Source organism: Staurois parvus, unplaced genomic scaffold, assembly GCF_062004578.1.
Source record: "Staurois parvus isolate SC_StPar_1 unplaced genomic scaffold, SC_StPar_1.0 ptg000053l, whole genome shotgun sequence".
In the NCBI taxonomy this organism is placed as follows: Eukaryota; Metazoa; Chordata; class Amphibia; order Anura; family Ranidae; genus Staurois; species Staurois parvus.
Window position 1 is genome coordinate 5,001,299 of NW_028317849.1, and position 18,904 is coordinate 5,020,202.

Here is an 18,904-nt window from a genome sequence, read left to right on the forward strand (position 1 = left end):
TGATGAGCAATGCACATGCAAATGTCGCATTATCAATTGTGAGTGTTTTTATTTTCCAATGGTTTTTATTGAAAAGTTTTTAGAATACAAATAGCATCAAAAACAAATGCCATGATATAATACAAAAATAAGACTCAATACTTGTAGCCACATAAAGCGCCTTTAAAAAAAATTAGGAAAAATATGACAAATGTTGTAGAACCAGAACAAATGGGTTCACCCAACCACACTACACAGAGGAGTGAAAACAGACCTATTAAAGTAAGAACAGAACAAAAAAGAAATAAGAGAAGAGAAAGAAGAAGAAACAAAAGAAGAAGAAAAAGAGAGTCACTGCGAGAAGGCTCAAGGTACAGAGATGTATTGAATCCATGGGTCCCACGTTTTGTTGAATTTAGTAGTATTGTGTAAAATACAAGTAAATTTGTCATTGATCATGATCCAGTTCAATTTAGTTTTAACATATTCTAGAGGGATAAGCAAACTCTGCCAACATATAGGTAAGTAGCTTAAGGGAGTTTTTAGGGTTTGTAGTGGGATATTTATGGAAGAGGGCTGTCTCCGGAGTTCTACGTATATTCACGCCCGTCACCGTATAACTAAAATTAAATATGCGGATCCAAAATCTAACTACTGTTGGGCATTGTGAGTGTTTTTAACAGTTTTTTGTTTTGTCTAACATATATGAGATTGAATGCATGTGCTTTTGACTATGCTTATAAAGAATTTTAGAAGTGCTCGATAAAAGTTGGTGAGCAGGCATGCCTAAGGGGAAGCACTTTGACTGCACATCAAAGAGTTTATTTCTGAGCACTGAAAAGCACTGGGGATACTTTTTGTATTTCTTTATGTTGCTGGAAGGTCAATTATTTTTTAATTTTGAACTGCAATAGGAGACTTCAATAGGATAAATAATTAACTGATCTATAAACTATTGAAGAGTTGGTTTATGTATTCATATGTACATTTTTGTGTATATAAGTCATAGTTTGAGAAAAGCACTTAATTCATTTTAGGGAATGCAAATAGTACAATGTACTTTTCAAAAAAAAAATTGCATACATACTGTTTTAATGACTCTAGTAGCTGTTGTATAACAGGTGAAGATGGCAATTTCTTGCTGTGATATTGCAAAATTCTTCCACGACCTGTGTGCTTCTTCTGCAGCAAAGACAAATAATCTTTCATTTACTGCTGATAAACAGAACATATTCATGTCTTGATTTACAGTATATTAATGCATTTTGGTGAAACTTTACTCTCCTAATCATTTACTATCATGAGAGAAGTATTGGGGCTGTCATTGCATGTCCAGATCCAGTGATATCCCTCCCTTGTATAGGAGCTGGAAAGAGAAGGAGCAATTCTGCCCCAAAAGGCAGTGAGTAGGGCAAAGGGGGAACAAAGATGAGCTTCACCGATTTCCAGAATTCCTGTAAGCATAGACATCTCCAAAATATATGCATGACTGTGATCTTGTAGGCAAATAATATGATATGATTTGTGTTCTTGTGAGAAAGGGTGCCCCAGAACTCTCTACTACCTTTGAATGTATAAAAGGGGAATTGCCCTCTATATCAAGCAAAATAAAATGTGCAAGTGTGAGTGCATGTTGTAAAGGGAAGGAATATAGACATAACATTTTAAACAGCGAGAGGAAAAAAACAGAATCCTGCTTCAGGATAGTGTGGATGTAATATAAGAGTTATAGAATATGCCATGAGTCAACTTCCATACTGAGTGTTGAGGTGAATTAAGCCGGCCATAGATGGTGAGATTTTGCACAGTGCTTTACAAATGTTATGCAAATGATTCACCGATATTCTACTGGAGAGAGCCAGGGTACATTTTTGCTAATTTGATTCACTAAGAAATCTTCATTTTTTCAGTTTTTAGGCATTTATAAGTCATATATTTGGATTTTCCCATTTAAAATACAGTGATAGTATTTAATGATCAAAATTTAAATGCAGTATTAGGGAAGTTATAAATACAAGATCTATTGATTGTAGGTAAGAAATAGATTTCCCTGTTACTGCTGTAGTATTCAGCAATTATCACGTATGGGCAGACTGATTGTACCCAAATCAATCCATCAATCAACTTGGGTGCAACCAGCATGTCGCATTTCTACCATGTGATTATTGCTAGCGGCTGTAGCCGCTAGCAATAGTCACTGTGTTCTCCTGGCAGGGACAGCTCCCCGTACCCCCCGCCAGGAGAACACAGTAGCTCAGCGGGAGGGATTCCTCCATCAATACTGACTGTGTGAATGGGGTATATGAGCAATTTTCAGGTTACAAGAAAGAAAATCGCATCATCTATTGCTTGCCTTACTCTGGAGATTTAAATCTGTTATCATTTGAAAAATGCAGGCGTATGAAGGCATCCCCTTAGGCAAGATTAAGAAACAGAGCCTCTGAAAGCTAAATTTAGAGGAAGGTCTTCTTAGAATCTTGGGAAGTTATGAATCCGGTGTTTAATTCCTGTTTTTTTCTGAGCCCTAATAAAATAGTGTAGAGCAGAAATTCAAAAGGCATTTGGGAGGAAAGGAAATAGGAAGAGTTTTTAATAAATATAGCAGTCTTGGGATAATAATGAATGTTATTCTTATTGTGGTCACTTTTGTGCCATCTACTAAGCTATTTTTTATGCATTTGCAAGAGTGGTTTGATGTTTAAGTCAAAGATCTTATTAAAATCAGGAGCTGTTGATGCCTAGGTAGCTAATGTGGGTATGGCAAGTTATCCTTAATCCTTTGTATAGTTTTATCTGTCTTCAGGACACCAATTGCTTTAGGTTTAGTATAATTTATTTTATAATTGGAAAGTAAGCTCAGTTTAGTTTGGATTAATTTGAGTTTAGGATGATACCATTTATTTGTTAATGAAATAGAATGTGCAGGCTTTCCAAGCATGTTTTCCTCTCTTTCAGGAAATCAGCTAGTAAGATTGAAAGAATTGTCTTGGGGTAAGATAGGTAAAAGAGAAGATCATTGGCATAAGCAGCCACTTTATGATGACGAGATCAAATTGAAAAGCTGTGGATGTACATGGAGTCCCAAATTGTGCATAAGAAAGGTTCCATGGTTATGACAAATATTAGTAGGGGGAATAGTGTGCAGCCCTGCCTGGTGCTGTTCATAATTTCAAATAAGTCAGAAAGGGTATAATTTGTTTTGACAACAGCTGGGGCTATAGAATTGATAGCCTGAATCTATTTACGCATATTATTACCTAGAGCTACAGTATATGAAATATAGATCGTTCAACAGGAGCAGGCTAATTTTGAGCCGATCTGTGTGTAGTTCTTTCTGTTCAACAGAATCTGATCATTAAACTAGCTTCTGTTGGGTGGTCCTGCTGGGAAACCAGTATTCAAACAGCCACTTTTCTGATAGGGGGAAGAGTCCCTGCTGTCAAAAAACAATAGCACAGGCCCTGCTTTCACATTGCTGATTAAAAGAAAAACAACTCACAGTGTGTTACCAGCTTAAGAGGAGATTTCCCTCAAAGGGGATCCAAGGAAAAAATCTCCATAATGAGACACAGTTGGCAAACAAACAGAGGTTGGTTTTAAATCGCCCCTATTCTATCCAAAAAAAAAATGTTTGGGCTTTAGGTGTGCTAAAAATATTATTCAAAGTGTAGAACCGTCTAGACCTTCAAAAGAGCAATGAACCCCAAGTAGGGTCCTCCCAGTGGACATTACATAGGAGTAATGTCCACTGGGAAATTACAGCATGTGTACCTTGCTGTGAAGGCCAGTTATAGACTGGGGCAGAGCCCCATGTGTTCCTTGCTGTGAAGGCCAGTTATAGACTGGGGCAGTGGCCATTTTTTGGACATTACATAGGACAAACCAGAATAGAGAAAATAAGGTTGTGTGCAATTAGTCCATGATAGTATTGTAACATACAACCAATATGTTGACCATGAAGACAAAGTGGAATGATATAGGTTCTTAGAGTCAATCCTTGGGATGGAAGTCCAAGATACTGCAGGGGTATCAGGTTCTGCAAAAGTCAAAAAAAGGTTGACCTTGTGTTTTGCTGCAAATTGTCCTTGTTATGATCCGCCAGGTGGTGCCTCTGGCAGCCCACTTGACAGACCTACCCAAAGCGTGGAGTCTAAGTCCCGGTCTGTGCTTTCACCAGGGCCCCTGATGGTGGGGATGGACTTGAAACAGACCAGGACCAGGTCACGACCTCTGAGCAGGCCCACCAGTGGCAGAGGGAACCTCCGGGGATGTATAGGTACCGGGAGAGCCAGATGTGAGGAGGCCGGCAGGACCTAGCAGGATGGATCACGAGCAGTGGTCCCGTGGGGTAGGCGAGGTACAGAATCGGCAGGCGGAGAATCGGCAGGTCACACGCAGGGTCAGCAGGATATGTCAGTCCGTAGATAGGTCAAACAAGCCGGGAGTCAGGAGGGGAGAAGGCAGAGTAGTCAGGACAATCCAGGTCAAATACAGGAGAAGGCAGCGTAGTCAGGATGATCCGGGTCAAACACAGGAGAAGGCAGCGTAATCAGGGTCAATCAGGGTCAATAACTCAGGTACAGGACTCAGGAACACAGATAGACCTTGCGGCGATAGTGACAGTGCAGGGCATGTTTAAATATTGCGCCCTGCACTGTCATTGGCCGCCCAGGACGCGCCCCCGGGCTGTCATTGGCCGCCCGAGGCACGCCCGCGGCTCCTACTGCGCATGCGTGGCGTCCTGTCATCTGCGGCTCGCTGGGACCTGGTGCTTGTGTCCCGGCGTGAGCAGTCACCAGTGCGCGTGCGCTGGCTGACAGGACGCCGCGCCTCCTGACATTGCCCCCCCCTATGGGCACCCTCCGGGAGCCCCACCAATCTCTCCACCGCGGGTGGCCACGAAAAAATTCCCAGATGAGCCTGGGGGCGTGAACATTCTGGATGGGTTCCCAAGAGTTCTGCTCAGGGAACCCTTCCATTTTATCAGGAACTGCGTCTGGTAAAAAATTGGTAAAAAACGGGGATTGTCCCGTAGCTGAGTGGTTCGAGTTGTTATAGGCAAACTCTGCAGAAGGCAACAGTGTTAGCCAGTCGTCCTGAAGGTAGGAGGTGTAGCATCTTAGGTACTATTCCAGCGTTTGATTGGTCCTTTCCGTTTGCCCGTTGGTCTGTGGGTGGTAAGCGGATGACAGTGACAGCTTGATTCCCAATGCTTCACATAAGGCTTTCCAGAATCTTGATGTGAACTGGACTCCCCGATCCGATACTATGTCTTCGGGAACCCCATGTAGCCTCACTACTTCCTTAATGAATATCCGTGCAGTCTCCGGCGCCGACGGTGTCCTTTCCAGGGGCACGAAATGAGCCATCTTTGAAAAGCGATCCACGATCACCATTATTGCAGTGTAGCCTTGAGATGGTGGGAGTTTGACTACAAAATCCATGGCAATCATTTGCCAGGCCCGTTTGGGTATCGGCAACGGACGCAACAATCCCCAGGCCTTGCTTCTGGAGGGCTTATTCCTTTGGCACGTGGGACAGGTCAGTCCTTGACCATGTTTGGCCACCAGAACGAGCGCTGCAGTAGCTCCTGAGTCTTTGTCACCCCAAAGTGCCCTGCCAATGGATGGTCGTGGCAGTGCCCCAGGACCAAAGTTTGAACTCCTTCTGGCACCACGATCCGATTTTCCTTCCAAAGCAGACCATCGCGGTTCTGGAGGGGCAACCCAGGCGGGACTGGCAGTCCAACGGAAGCGTCCATCAGTCTGGAGCGAAGTTCCGTTTGCAGGGCGAGGAAACTTCCGGACGGTAAAATTGTGTCAGGTAACACTGTATCGTCGGGGTCCTCAAACATGCCGGACAGAGCGTCTGGTTTCGTATTCTTAGACCCAGGTCGGTACGTTATATGAAAAGTAAACCGAGAGAAGAAAAGAGCCCATCTCGCCTGGCGTGGTCTCAGTCGTTTTGCCGTTCTTAAATACTCGAGGTTTTTTGTGATCCGTGAATATTAGGATTGGGTGTGTGGCTCCTTCCAGGAGATACCTCCATTCTTCTAGAGCGGACTTAATGGCCAGGAGTTCCCGATCTCCAATATCATAATTGCGCTCCGCCGGTGTCAACTTCCTGGAGAAGAACGCCACAGGATGCAGTAGCTCCTTGGTACCATTCCTTTGGGAAAGAATCGCTCCTACCGCGTTTTCGGAGGCGTCCACTTCCAAAACGTATGGGAGAGAAGAATCTGGATGGCAGAGAATGGGAGCAGAGGTAAACAATTTCTTGAGCGTGTCGAACGCGGTCTGAGCTTCGGAAGTCCATTTAAAACGGATCCCTTGTTTAGTCAGTTGCGTGATTGGGGAGACCAGCCCTGAGAAGTTCCTGACAAACTTTCTATAAAAATTTGAGAATCTGATGAAACGCTGTACCCCCTTCTTATCGGTGGGTGTTGGCCAATCTAAAATCGCCGTGACTTTCTGGGGATCCATCGCGACCCCCGCGGGAGAGAGGACCAGTCCCAAGAACGTGATTTTACACTGTTCAAAACAGCATTTTTCTGCCTTGGCGTAGAGCCCGTGTTGGCGTAAACGTGCTAAGACCCTTGCCACATGATCCCTATGAGCCTCCAGTGAGGGTGAAAATATCAAGATGTCATCTAGGTAGACAACCACGAAGACATCGAGGAAATCACGAAAAACGTCATTGATAAAGTGTTGGAAGGTGGCCGGTGCGTTACAGAGCCCGAACGGCATCACCAGATATTCGAAATGACCGAATCTCGTACGAAAGGCTGTCTTCCATTCATCCCCCTCCCTGATACGAACAAGGTTATATGCCCCCCGCAGGTCTAATTTAGTAAAAATTGTTGCTGACCCTAATCTCTGGAGGAGCTCGGGAACCAGAGGTAACGGATAGCGATTTTTTACTGTGATCTTATTCAGATCACGGTAGTCTATACAGGGCCGTAACGATTTGTCTTTTTTTTCAACAAAAAACAACCCGGCCTCGGCTGGGGACGTGGACGGGCAAATAAATCCCTTCCGAAGATTGTCATCAATATACTCCCTCAAAACTCCTGATTCTAGTTCAGATAAAGGGAAAATGCGACCAAACGAAATCTCAGACCCGGGTAGGAGGTCTATGGGGCAATCGTATGAACGGTGCGGGGGAAGAATGTCTGCTCCTCGCTTACTGAACACGTCTAGGAAATCGTGGTAGGCCGGAGGGATAACCTGAGAAAGATCCGAATCACCATCCATGCACAGAAGAAACCGGGGGGCCACGGACCCTGGGACGTGGCAGTAACCCCGGCAGTATGGTGACCGAAATTGAACCGTTCCCTTCTCCCAATCAATCTGGGGGTTATGGGCCCGCAGCCAAGGAAGCCCCAGAATGATTGGGAAAAGGGGGGATGCGATGGCATCCAGACGGAGGAACTCCTGATGATGGTCAGCCACCGTGGTAAAAATAGGGGGGAGGGATAACCTGAGAAAGATCCGTATCACCATCCATGCACAGAAGAAACCGGGGGGCCACGGACCCTGGGACGTGGCAGTAACCCCGGCAGTATGGTGACCGAAATTGAACCGTTCCCTTCTCCCAATCAATCTGGGGGTTATGGGCCCGCAGCCAAGGAAGCCCCAGAATGATTGGGAAAAGGGGGGATGCCATGGCATCCAGACGGAGGAACTCCTGATGATGGTCAGCCACCGTGGTAAAAATAGGGGGCGTCTCCTGATCCACCACTCCCGATTTTATGCTAGACCCGTCTGCCAGGAAGATGTTAAACCCCCTTTCTTTGGTCTGGAGGGGGATCTTTTGTCGGTGAGCAAAAGTAAGATCGATAAAACAACTACATGCTCCCGAATCAATGATAGCGGTCACCGACAAGGTTCCTCCGGGGAGCTGTAAAGACACAGGGATTGCCAGGTAACTAGATTGATCACCCCTTTCTGTAGGTAAAGGAAAACAACAGGAAGCAGACTTACTCATTTATGCAGGACAGGAGTGCACCTGGTGACCAGCTTCCCCACAGTACAGACATAGGTTCTGTGATCGTCTCCTCTGACGTTCCTCGGCCGACAAAGTGGAACGGGCCAGTCCCAGTTGCATGGGTTCCGAGGTGTCCCCTGCTTCCGTGCTCCGGGTATGGTTCCCTGGGGTTGGAGCTGCTTCTCTCGGTGGAATCCATGCCACCCTTTGACCCTGGCTGCTCCTTTCCAGGTGACGCTCTCTCAGTCTGCGGTCAATTTGGATGGCTAACTCTATCAGTTTCTCAAGAAAGTCAGGTAGGCCTACTCGTGCTAATTCATCCTTTAGCGACTCAGACAGCCCGATGCGGAACTGGTGACATAGTGCCGCATCGTTCCATCTGGTATCTCCCATCCAACGCCTAAAATCGGACGCATACTCTTCGGCTGCCCGGCGGCCTTGCCGCAGAAAGTATAGGGTAGCCTCTGCGGAAGCAGCCCGCTGGGGGTCGTCATATAGGACAGCCATGGCCTGAAAGAACTCAGTCACAGAATCAAGATGGGGGTTGCGCTTCTCCATCAGACGGTGAGCCCAATCCTGGGGCTCATCCTGGAGGAGAGAGATTATAAACCCCACCTTGACGGTCTCGGCGGTGAACGTGCGGGCCTGCAAGTCAAAAAATAAAGTGCATGCGTTCCGGAAGGCTCGGAAGCGGCTTCGGTCTCCACAGAATCGTTCCGGCAGGGGAACGCGGGGTTCGGGAGCTAGGGGTGCGGCAACTGCTCCGGATGCTGGGGTAGCGGGTAACTCCGCAGTTGCGGGACTTGGAGCAGGAGGAGTCTGGGTGGCTAACATCTCCATGCGTTCCTCAAGACGGGTGCAGCGGCTGTGAAAGTTCTGGACGGCCTGGGTCAGAGTCGCCAGGTGCTGGCATATATCCTCTAGGGACGCCGGTCCTCTTCCTGGCTCTGTCATGGTCGCAAGGTACTGTTATGATCCGCCAGGTGGTGCCTCTGGCAGCCCACTTGACAGACCTACCCAAAGCGTGGAGTCTAAGTCCCGGTCTGTGCTTTCACCAGGGCCCCTGATGGTGGGGATGGACTTGAAACAGACCAGGACCAGGTCACGACCTCTGAGCAGGCCCACCAGTGGCAGAGGGAACCTCCGGGGATGTATAGGTAGCAAGAGAGCCAGATGTGAGGAGGCCGGCAGGACCTAGCAGGATGGATCACGAGCAGTGGTCCCGTGGGGTAGGCGAGGTACAGAATCGGCAGGCGGAGAATCGGCAGGTCACACGCAGGGTCAGCAGGATAAGTCAGTCCGTAGATAGGTCAAACAAGCCGGGAGTCAGGAGGGGAGAAGGCAGAGTAGTCAGGACAATCCGGGTCAAATACAGGAGAAATCAGCGTAGTCAGGACGATCCAGGTCAAACACAGGAGAAGGCAACGTAATCAGGGTCAATCAGGGTCAATAACTCAGGTACAGGACTCAGGAACACAGATAGACCTTGCGGCGATAGTGACAGTGCAGGGCATCTTTAAATATTGCGCCTTGCACTGTCATTGGCCGCCCAGGACGCGCCCCCGGGCTGTCATTGGCCGCCCGAGGCGCGCCCGCGGCTCCTACTGCGCATGCGCGGCGTCCTGTCATCTGCGGCTCGCCGGGACCTGGTGCTTGTGTACCGGCGTGAGCCGTCGCCAGTGCGCGTGCGCCGGCCGACAGGACGCCTCGCTTCCAGACAGTCCTGTTCTGGTTGTGTGTGGGTAAGAAGAAAAACAGGTACATTACCAAAACTAATGTCATCAGATCGCCATAAAGTCAAATCAATGTCAATACAATTAATGGAAGCCTGTAATATCATGGTAGACTATGACTTGCCAAAAGATAAGCGAGAAGAACAGAGTCTGTAAAAAAGTCTTTCCCTTTTTGAGCATAGGGAAGGAATTTGGTCAATTTAACACCCACTCGGTTGCAGCCTCTGGGGGGCCTGGGTGAAGCTTTTGTTGGACATCTGCGGGCAGAATGAGAGCGTCTGCTTTCCCTTTGGGGTGGTGGGGATTTTGCAGAGTACCTTCAATGCAACTTGGAATTGGAAGCAGTTCAGTATTCAAAAACTGATAAGGAGCCCTGCAGGAGCTGTGAGAGTTATTGATATCTAAAAGACAAGTTGTCAATGTGAAATGAGGGGTGGGAGGGGTGACCCCATTTAAAAGACTCTCCTGGTTTTCTTTTCTCTCCAAGAGTGGTAACAGAAAATTAAACATAGATAATGTCCATCTGGAGAGGTCAGGTAGGATGCTTATTTGCACTCTTCCATTTCTAGGATGCTTTCACATTGTTTGCTCTTTTAAAGAGTGTATGTGGCTTGAAGGGGTTTGGAAGTGTCAATTCTCAGGGGGCCTAGAATACGGTGCACTAATTGAATTCTAAGTAAGCTGTAGCATATTTATTAAGAAAGATATACAAAGTGAATATTACCTGAAGATTCTGATTACTATCTTTGACAGATGCTGGTATTCCTCTTATTTTCACATTATTCCATAAGCTGCAGTTATTCAATATCATCAAATGAAATTTAATGCATGGAGAATTGTTGTTTCCAGAGTCGTTGTGTGTACTTTAATTCTGCTAATTGAAGTTTAATTAGTTTAAATAATTGATTAGGAATAGGAAGAGAGAAGGTATACTGACTAAAAAAAAGAAGGAAGATATTTGGTACCTCAAGCCCCTAAGAGGCCCACTATATATTATCTCATCAAAATAAGAATAAGATACAACCTTCAGGTAGTCCCATAATATGTGGGATAGGCTCCTTGACATCTAGGTTGAGGGATAAATCAATATATATACTGTATTTGCAGCCCTTGCTGATGAATACATGTTCCTTTTTTAAAGATTGCACGCACCTGATTGCCTTGTTGAAAGAAGTCTCACATAATAATGAATATATTTTTGCCACCATCAATTCAAATTCACTATACACAAATATCAAACAGTGATGGTTTGGATGCAGTAAAATATGCATTCAAGAGGGAGTCAGGAGAGGAGGAAAAGCAGACTGATTTTATATAAGCAATGTTTGGGGTTTGCGATAGAAAGGAATTATTTTTGGTATATGAATGAATATTTCCTACAGGTTAAAGGATTTGCCACAGGAGCTAAGTATGCTCCCAGTGTGGCTAACCTTTCTATGTCAAAATGACTGAAGGAGCTTGTATACAGATGTTGTAGAGGACATCCAGTTTAATGAAGACTAAGCCACTGATTCAGGAATGGGATACAGTCACTGTGCATAGACCTTGAAATTATTTGATTGTCAGGTTGTTTGTTCAATAAAATGCTCAGGGAATCAGCCTGGGGCTGAGAATAGGGTTTGAACTTTTCTCCTCCAGGGAACAGAGATGAAAGACTACTGTAACAGTAAGGGAAAGACTGGGAGAAGATCCAAGAAACATGGCCTTACTCTGCCATTAACAAGCCACGTCCCGTAAACAATCTCTATCTTGTTTTTAAAAACAAAGTACATCCAGTTATACTTATCTTAATCCATGGTCCAACGATCTTCCAAACCCCCTTCTACATTCCAGTAACAAAGCTGTCTACTAAAATCATTCTGCTTGCTATTCTCTTAGGCTGCAATCACACAGATGTTTGTATTTGACAGTATCCAAAGACCAGTAAGCTGCACTTGAAAAAGTTAAAATATTTCCTGCAGATAGTTACGTGCAGATAGCTGCTTTTAGCTCCATCAGCGTTATCAGGCATTTTTTTCCCCAATATCCCATTCTTGGAGGATGTTATACATCAGGAACCTCCTCTTCCTCTTAGTGAGTACTTTTCTGGGCAATGAGATAGAGCTGTGTAATTGAGCTGGAGTACAGAAAAGGGGAAGTGTGTCCTTTTCTGCAGTTAACCGCACTCAAAGCTTGTTTAGCTGCAGATAGTCAACACTGGATGTGCAAAGGGGGAGAAAAAACTTTCCATTTGCACATTATTGGATGACTAACAAGAACACAGCTTCACCTTATTCACTAAGCACAGTAATCATTTACTTTCAAATGTGAAGGTACATTTTCCAAAGTGAACAGTCTCTATTCCTTTATTACAAGGGTCTCCCACTTTTCGAACTGTAGCCAGTGGAAGTACAAAATGCTCTGGCATCTGTGGGAGTAAATGCTGCCATAGGCTTGGTGGTCAGTGGAAGTAAAAAAATTACATCACTGGTGTCAGTGGGCGGTGTCCCGAGAAGAGGAGGATCCGGGCTGCTCTGTGCAAAACCATTACACACAGCAAGTAAGTATAGACATGTTTGTTATTTAGAAAAAAAAAAAAAGCCTTTAGAATCACTTAAATTCTCCATCTCTGGTGTCAGTGGGAGGGATAGTACCCCATTGTTGGTGTCAGTGGGAGGAATAATACATTGTATCAGTGAAAGGAATAGTCACTTAAGGGCCAGAAAAGGGCGAGCAAAGGGCCACATCTGGACTGCAGGCCACAGTTTGGAAGCCCCTGTTTTAGTGAATCAGCCTCAGGGAGCTTATTATATTTGTAGCACTCCAGAGAACTACTGTTTGGCTAAATCTAGTTTTTGGCCTCCCTATAACCAGAGAGAGCAATATTTGCTTAGTTAGGTCAGCTCTGGGCTCTATAGGTGTGGGCTCAGTTACTTGCCCTGTCTCTCAGGGGATCCTGGGACACAGTGGGTGGGAGAATCATGACCCCAGCCTGCATGTTAATATCTCCCTAGCCAATCCCTGGTCAGTATGGCAGGTGACCAGCGGGGGGCTGAAAGAGGAATAGGCCAGAGTCCAGAGCAGAAGCAGCTCTTGTTCCTGTGGGAGAAAAACCCAGCCTGAGGGCTGTGGCATCCCCAGGAAATCTGCGTGGAACTGCCAGTACTTTGTGGGGTCCCAGCTACAGTCTGCCTGGGGGACCCCTGTCCAATTCTCCTGGAGCATTCTCCGAAAGCCTCCCAAAGATCCAGGACACAAGTTGTATTACAAGTACTGAAGTTGACTGACCTTGCACATGGCTGCCTGAAAATCAGAAAACAGTGAGCACCAGCCTTTTGAATCCAAGGACTTTCTTTAGCACTCCTGGGAGAACACTAGCTACTACTACATTCAGAACTGCATTCCTGTTTTGGGATTTGCGTTTGTTGCTGTTCATCTAGACACCTCAAAGGGGGAGCCTTCACCCTGAAGTCTTAGTGCAGAGATAGTGTCTTCATTTTCAAGTCTGCAGGTACTGGAGTATCCCTAGACTCACCCTCACCAAGTTCTACCTAAAAATTAAAAAATCAAAAAAAGAGCTGCACAGCCTGTTTACTGACTCGTGTGTGGGAAATGTTATTTGTCTGGCTGTTATGTGCCTATAAAGGAATGGAACTGGGATCAAATTTTCAGACCAAACCCTTCTGTGGGCTTCATATTCATTATTGCGTACAGTCAGGTCCATAAATATTGGGACATCGACACAATTCAACACAATTCTAACATTTTTGGCTCTATACATCACCACAATGGATTTGAAATGAAACGAACAAGATGTGCTTTAACTGCAGACTGTCAGCTTTAATTTCAGGGTATTTACATCCAAATCAGGTGAACGGTGTAGGAATTACAACAGTTTGCATATGTGCCTCCCACTTGTTAAGGGACCAAAAGTAATGGGACAATTGGCTTCTCAGCTGTTCCATGGCCAGGTGTGTGTTATTCCCTCATTATCCCAATTACAATGAGCAGATAAAAGGGCCAGAGTTCATTTGAAGTGTGCTATTTGCATTTGGAATCTGTTGCTGTCAACTCTCAAGATGAGATCCAAAGAACCGTCGCTATCAGTGAAGCAAGCCATCATTAGGCTAAAAAAACAAAACAAACCCATCAGAGAGATAGCAAAAACATTAGGCGTGGCCAAAACAACTGTTTGGAACATGCTTAAAAAGTAGGAACGCACCGGTGAGCTCAGCAACACCAAAAGACCCGGAAGACCACGGAAAACAACTGTGGTGGATGACCGAAGAATTCTTTCCCTGGTGAAGAAAACACCCTTTACAACAGTTGGCCAGATCAAGAACACTCTCCAGGAGGTAGGTGTATGTGTGTCAAAGTCAACAATCAAGAGAAGACTTCACCAGAGTGAATACAGAGGGTTTACCACAAGATGTAAATCATTGGTGAGCCTCAAAAACAGGAAGGCCAGATTAGAGTTTGCCAAACGACATCTAAAAAAGCCTTCTGGAACAGTTCCAGAAGCAGTTCTGGAACAACATCCTATGGACAGATGAGACCAAGAAGGAAAGGAACTGCTCATGATCCTAAGCATACCACCTCATCAGTGAAGCATTGTGGTGGTATGCTCATGGTGTGGGCATGTATGGCTGCCAATGGAACTGGTTCTCTTGCATATATTGATGATGTGACTGCTGACAAAATCAGCAGGATGAATTCTGAAGTGTTTTGGGCAATATTATCTGCTCATATTCAGCCAAATGCTTCAGAACTCATTGGACGCCGCTTCACAGTGCAGATGGACAATGACCCAAAGCATACTGCAAAAGCAACCAAAGAGTTTTTTAGGGAAAGAAGTGGAATGTTATGCAATGGCCAAGTCAATCACCTGACCTGAATCAGATTGAGCATGCATTTCACTTGCTGAAGACAAAACTGAAGGGAAAATGGCCCAAGAACAAGCAGGAACTGAAGACAGTTGCAGTAGAGGCCTGGCAGAGCATCACCAGGGATGAAACCCAGCGTCTGGTGATGTCTATGCGTTCCAGACTTCAGGCTGTAATTGTCTGCAAAGGATTTACAACCAAGTATTAAAAAGTGAAAGTTTGATTTATGATTATTATTCTGTCCCATTACTTTTGGTCCCTTAACAAGTGGGAGGCACATATGCAAATTGTTGTAATTCCTACACCATTCACCTGATTTGCATGTAAATACCCTCAAATTAAAGCTGACAATCTGCAGTTAAAGCACATCTTGTTTGTTTCATTTCAAATCCATTGTGGTGGTGTATAGAGCAAAAAATGATAAAATTGTGTCGATGTCCCAATATTTATGGACCTGACTGTATATACTCACTGGCCACTTTATTAGGTGCACCTGTTCAATTGCTTGGTAACATAAATAGCTAATCAGCCAATTACATTTATTGCTAATCAGCCAATCAGTAATTGCTAATCAGCCAATCAGCATTTAGGCATCTAGATGTGGTGAAGACGACTTGTTGAAATTTAAACTGAGCATCAGAATGGGGAAGGAAGAGGATTTAAGTGACTTTGAAAGTGGCGTGGTTGTTGGTGTCAGACGGGCTGGTCTGAGTATTTCAAAAACTGCTAATCTACTGGGATTTTCATGCACAACCATCTCTAGGGTTTATAGAGAATGGTCCAAAAAAGAGAAAATATCCAGTCAGCGGCAGTTGTGTGGACAAAAATGCCTTGTTGGTGTCAGAGGTCAGAGGAGAATGGGCAGACTGGTTCGAGATGATGGATGATTAACTCATGTTAATATGGACCAAAATCTCTGAGGAATGTTTCACTTTGTAGAATCTATGCCACAGAGAATTTAGGTAGTTCTGATGGCAAAAGGAGCTCCAACCCGGTACTAGCAAGGTTTACGTAATAAAGTGGCCAGTGAGTGTATGAAATAAATACAAGTTCACTTCCTATCCCTTCGGGCAACCATGCAAACTAAGTGGTGAAGAAAGGACAAGGATGACCCTTCAGAGCCTGCGCCTAAAGTCAGCAAATAGAGCTCCCATATTTCAATTGTGACAGGTTTCCATTCAGTAACATTGTCAACTCTGTGAATATGGGTTGGCATGGGAAAAAGCAATTAGTTTGTTTAGCTGAACTCAAAAGCAATGTTTTATTTAAAATTGCTGAAGAATGAAATGCTCAGATTAGAAAACAGCAATTCAACAAGGGTGCATTTCATTAGATATAATTATCAAACAGGTCTAAGGTTTAAAAGTAATTTCACTAAAAAAAAACCGATGCCTGATGTAATTCAAATGAACTTTCAGAGACACAGACAGTATGCAATTGTTGTTTGATCTTCTGTATGTTCCACAAATGCCAACCAATCATTTAAAACAAAGACAGGCAATGAAGCATGATAAACATAGCAATTGGGGTAAACTGAGCATTACTGAAAAAAGGGCCTTCTTTGTACCAAGAATGACTTGTAACCAACAGCAACCATTCAGACCATGACAGCTATTCACATAGTATAGCGTTAAACATCAATGCAGTCTGAGTGGCTGCCAACTTTGTTTTTTTTGTAATTATATAGGAACAAAGGATCTGGGTTAAAAATGCAAGTATTAATGGTTTTCTTGTGAAATACCCCACACAATCCCATTATTTATTTAAGAGAACATACCACAGACTTGACCAACTTCATTTGAGCATGTAATGAAATAATGTACTTAGCAATGGTTACCTTCAGTGGAAACCACATTTCAGTTAGTTCATCTAGAGATATAGGCAACTGAAGGTTTCCTGAAAATGTTCAGAAAGGCACCATTCCTCCCATTACCCAAGGTAAAGGTTCCACCAACTTATCAGATTTCAGCAAACTTTTTAAGATTGTAGATATCCAGATTGTAGATAGTACCACTGGACTGGCGTAAGGCCAATATGGTGCCTATATTTAAAACGGGATCAAAATCTTTACCAAGTAATTATAGACCTGTTAGTTTAACTTCTATAGTTGGGAAGATACTGGAGAGTTTAATAAAAGACCACATAGATGAGTTCTTGTTGGAAAAAAAATATTTTAACCAACAGACAGCATGGATTCATGAAAGACAGAAGTTGTCAAACAAATCTGATTACTTTTTATGAGGGAGTGGGCAAAACTTTGGACAGAGGGGTGGCAGTGGACGTAGCCCGCTTATTGGCCATACCGACTGGGGGCAGTGCTTGACGTCACCAATAGGATGAGGGATTCTAAGGTCAGCTCACAGGAAGTGACAATGACTCTTCATTTCTGGCAAAATTAACAGGTCTATACATCAAACAAAAAGAGGAACAACTGAAGAGCAAAGAGGGACAGAAGGATTTGGTTCCAAAAATCCAAGTCATCTGGAGGCTTCCACAGCAGATAAAGGAAATGAATAAAAGACAGAGATATGCCTTTCTATTTTGTACAGTTTGTACATGCGATAATTGAAGAGCCTACTTATGATCCTGACCCATCCAAGCACCCAGAGGAGGGAATCCCTGTAACACAGGCTGCAGACTCATCCATCCTTAAAGGGGACCTCTGGATGAGCAGACCTTTATCCAGCCCAAGATATTTCTGCTGTGCTGTTCCATACCTGGAAGGAAGTTTGCCAGACGCCTGACATATCCCATTCCCTTAAGTGGACCATGGTGGATTTATTTATATGCGCATATTCAATGCGCATCTGGTGTGTGTGCAATTTTACTATTACTTCCAAGCACAAGCATCTGAGTTCTGCTGCAGTCGGGATCTTATATTATTATCATCATTTATTATTTATGAACTTTTATGTACTTTTATCTGTTACTTTTACTTATCAACTTTTATTAGCACTGCACTTTTTATTTACTGACGTAGTATACTTGGATTTTATAAAAACCTTTGTCACAGTTCCCCACACATGGCTAATGTCTAATGTAAAGTCTACGGGCTTAGAAAAATCAGTATGTAAATGGATAGAAAACTGGCTAAAAGATCACATTCAGAGAGTAGTGGTTAATGATTCATACTCTGAATGGTCTAGGGTTGTTAATGGTGTACCCCAAGGTTCAGTGTTGGGTCCCTTACTGTTTAATATATTTATAAACGATATAGGGTCTGGGATTAAAAACAGTTTCAGATGACACCAAGCTGTGCAGTGGAATAACGTCCTTACAGGATGTCACCAACTTACAAGGCGACCTCATTGCACTCTTTAATTGGGCAACTATATGGCAAATGAGGTTTAATGTTGATAAATGTAAGGTTATACACTTGGGGGCTAAGAATATGCATGCATCATACATAACGGGGTGGGGGGGTACAACTGGGCGACTGGGGGAATAAATGGTGGAGAAGGATCTGGGAGTTCTGGTAGATCATAAGCTTAAAAACGGCATGCAATGCCAAGCTGCGGTTTCTAAAATGAGCAAAATTCTCCCTTGTATTAAAAGAGGTATAGACTCCTGAGAGAGAGATATCATATTACCCCTGAACAAATCATTAGTAATACCTCATCTAGAATATGCAGTTCAGTTTTGGGCACCAATTCACAAAAAGAAAATTGGGGAACTGGAGAAAGTACAGAGAAGGGCAACTAAACTGATAAGAGGCATGGAGGAGATCAGCTATGAGGAAAGATTTGAGGAACTGAATTTATTCTCTCTTGAGAAGAGGAGATGAAGGGGGGATATGATCAACATGTATAAATACATCAGTGGTTCATATAGTGAATTCGGTGTAGAGATATTCACCCTTAGATCATTACAGAGGACAAGGGAGCATGCTTTACATCTGGAGGAAAAGAGATTTAATCTCCAAATATGGAGGGGTTTCTTCACAGTAAGAGCTGTGAAAATGTGGAATAAACTCCCTCAAGAGTTGGTTCTGGCCAGCTCAGTGGATTGCTTTTAAAAAGGCCTGGATTCTTTCCTAGATACACACAATATAACTGGATACTAACATTTATAGGTAAAGTTGATCCACAGAATATCCGATTGCCTCTCGGGAGATCAGGAAGCAATTTTATTTCCTCTGCAGGAGCAAATTGGATCATGCTTTGCTGTTTTTTGTTTTTTTTTTCATTCCTCTGAATCAATGGTGGATATAGGATTATACTTTTTTTTTTTTGGTTGAACTGGATGAACTTTTGTCTTTTCAGCCAGACTAACTATGTAACTATATCAGCATGTGACTGGACATTTTTAGCATGACCTCTTACTTTAAAGCGGAATTACATTATA

The 18,904-nt window shown here is 44.0% G+C and overlaps 1 protein-coding gene across 2 annotated transcripts in view; it reads right to left on the reverse strand.

Annotated features, from left to right (window-relative positions):
• The window catches only part of USHBP1 (USH1 protein network component harmonin binding protein 1), an 82,479-nt gene that overhangs the window by 4,454 nt on the left and 59,121 nt on the right, over nt 1-18,904 (reverse strand). For both annotated transcript variants that reach the window (XM_089667512.1, XM_089667505.1), the window contains one exon: nt 1,067-1,161. In XM_089667512.1, the coding sequence (XP_089523638.1) occupies nt 1,067-1,161 (95 nt within the window). The remainder of the gene's footprint in view (nt 1-1,066; nt 1,162-18,904) is intronic.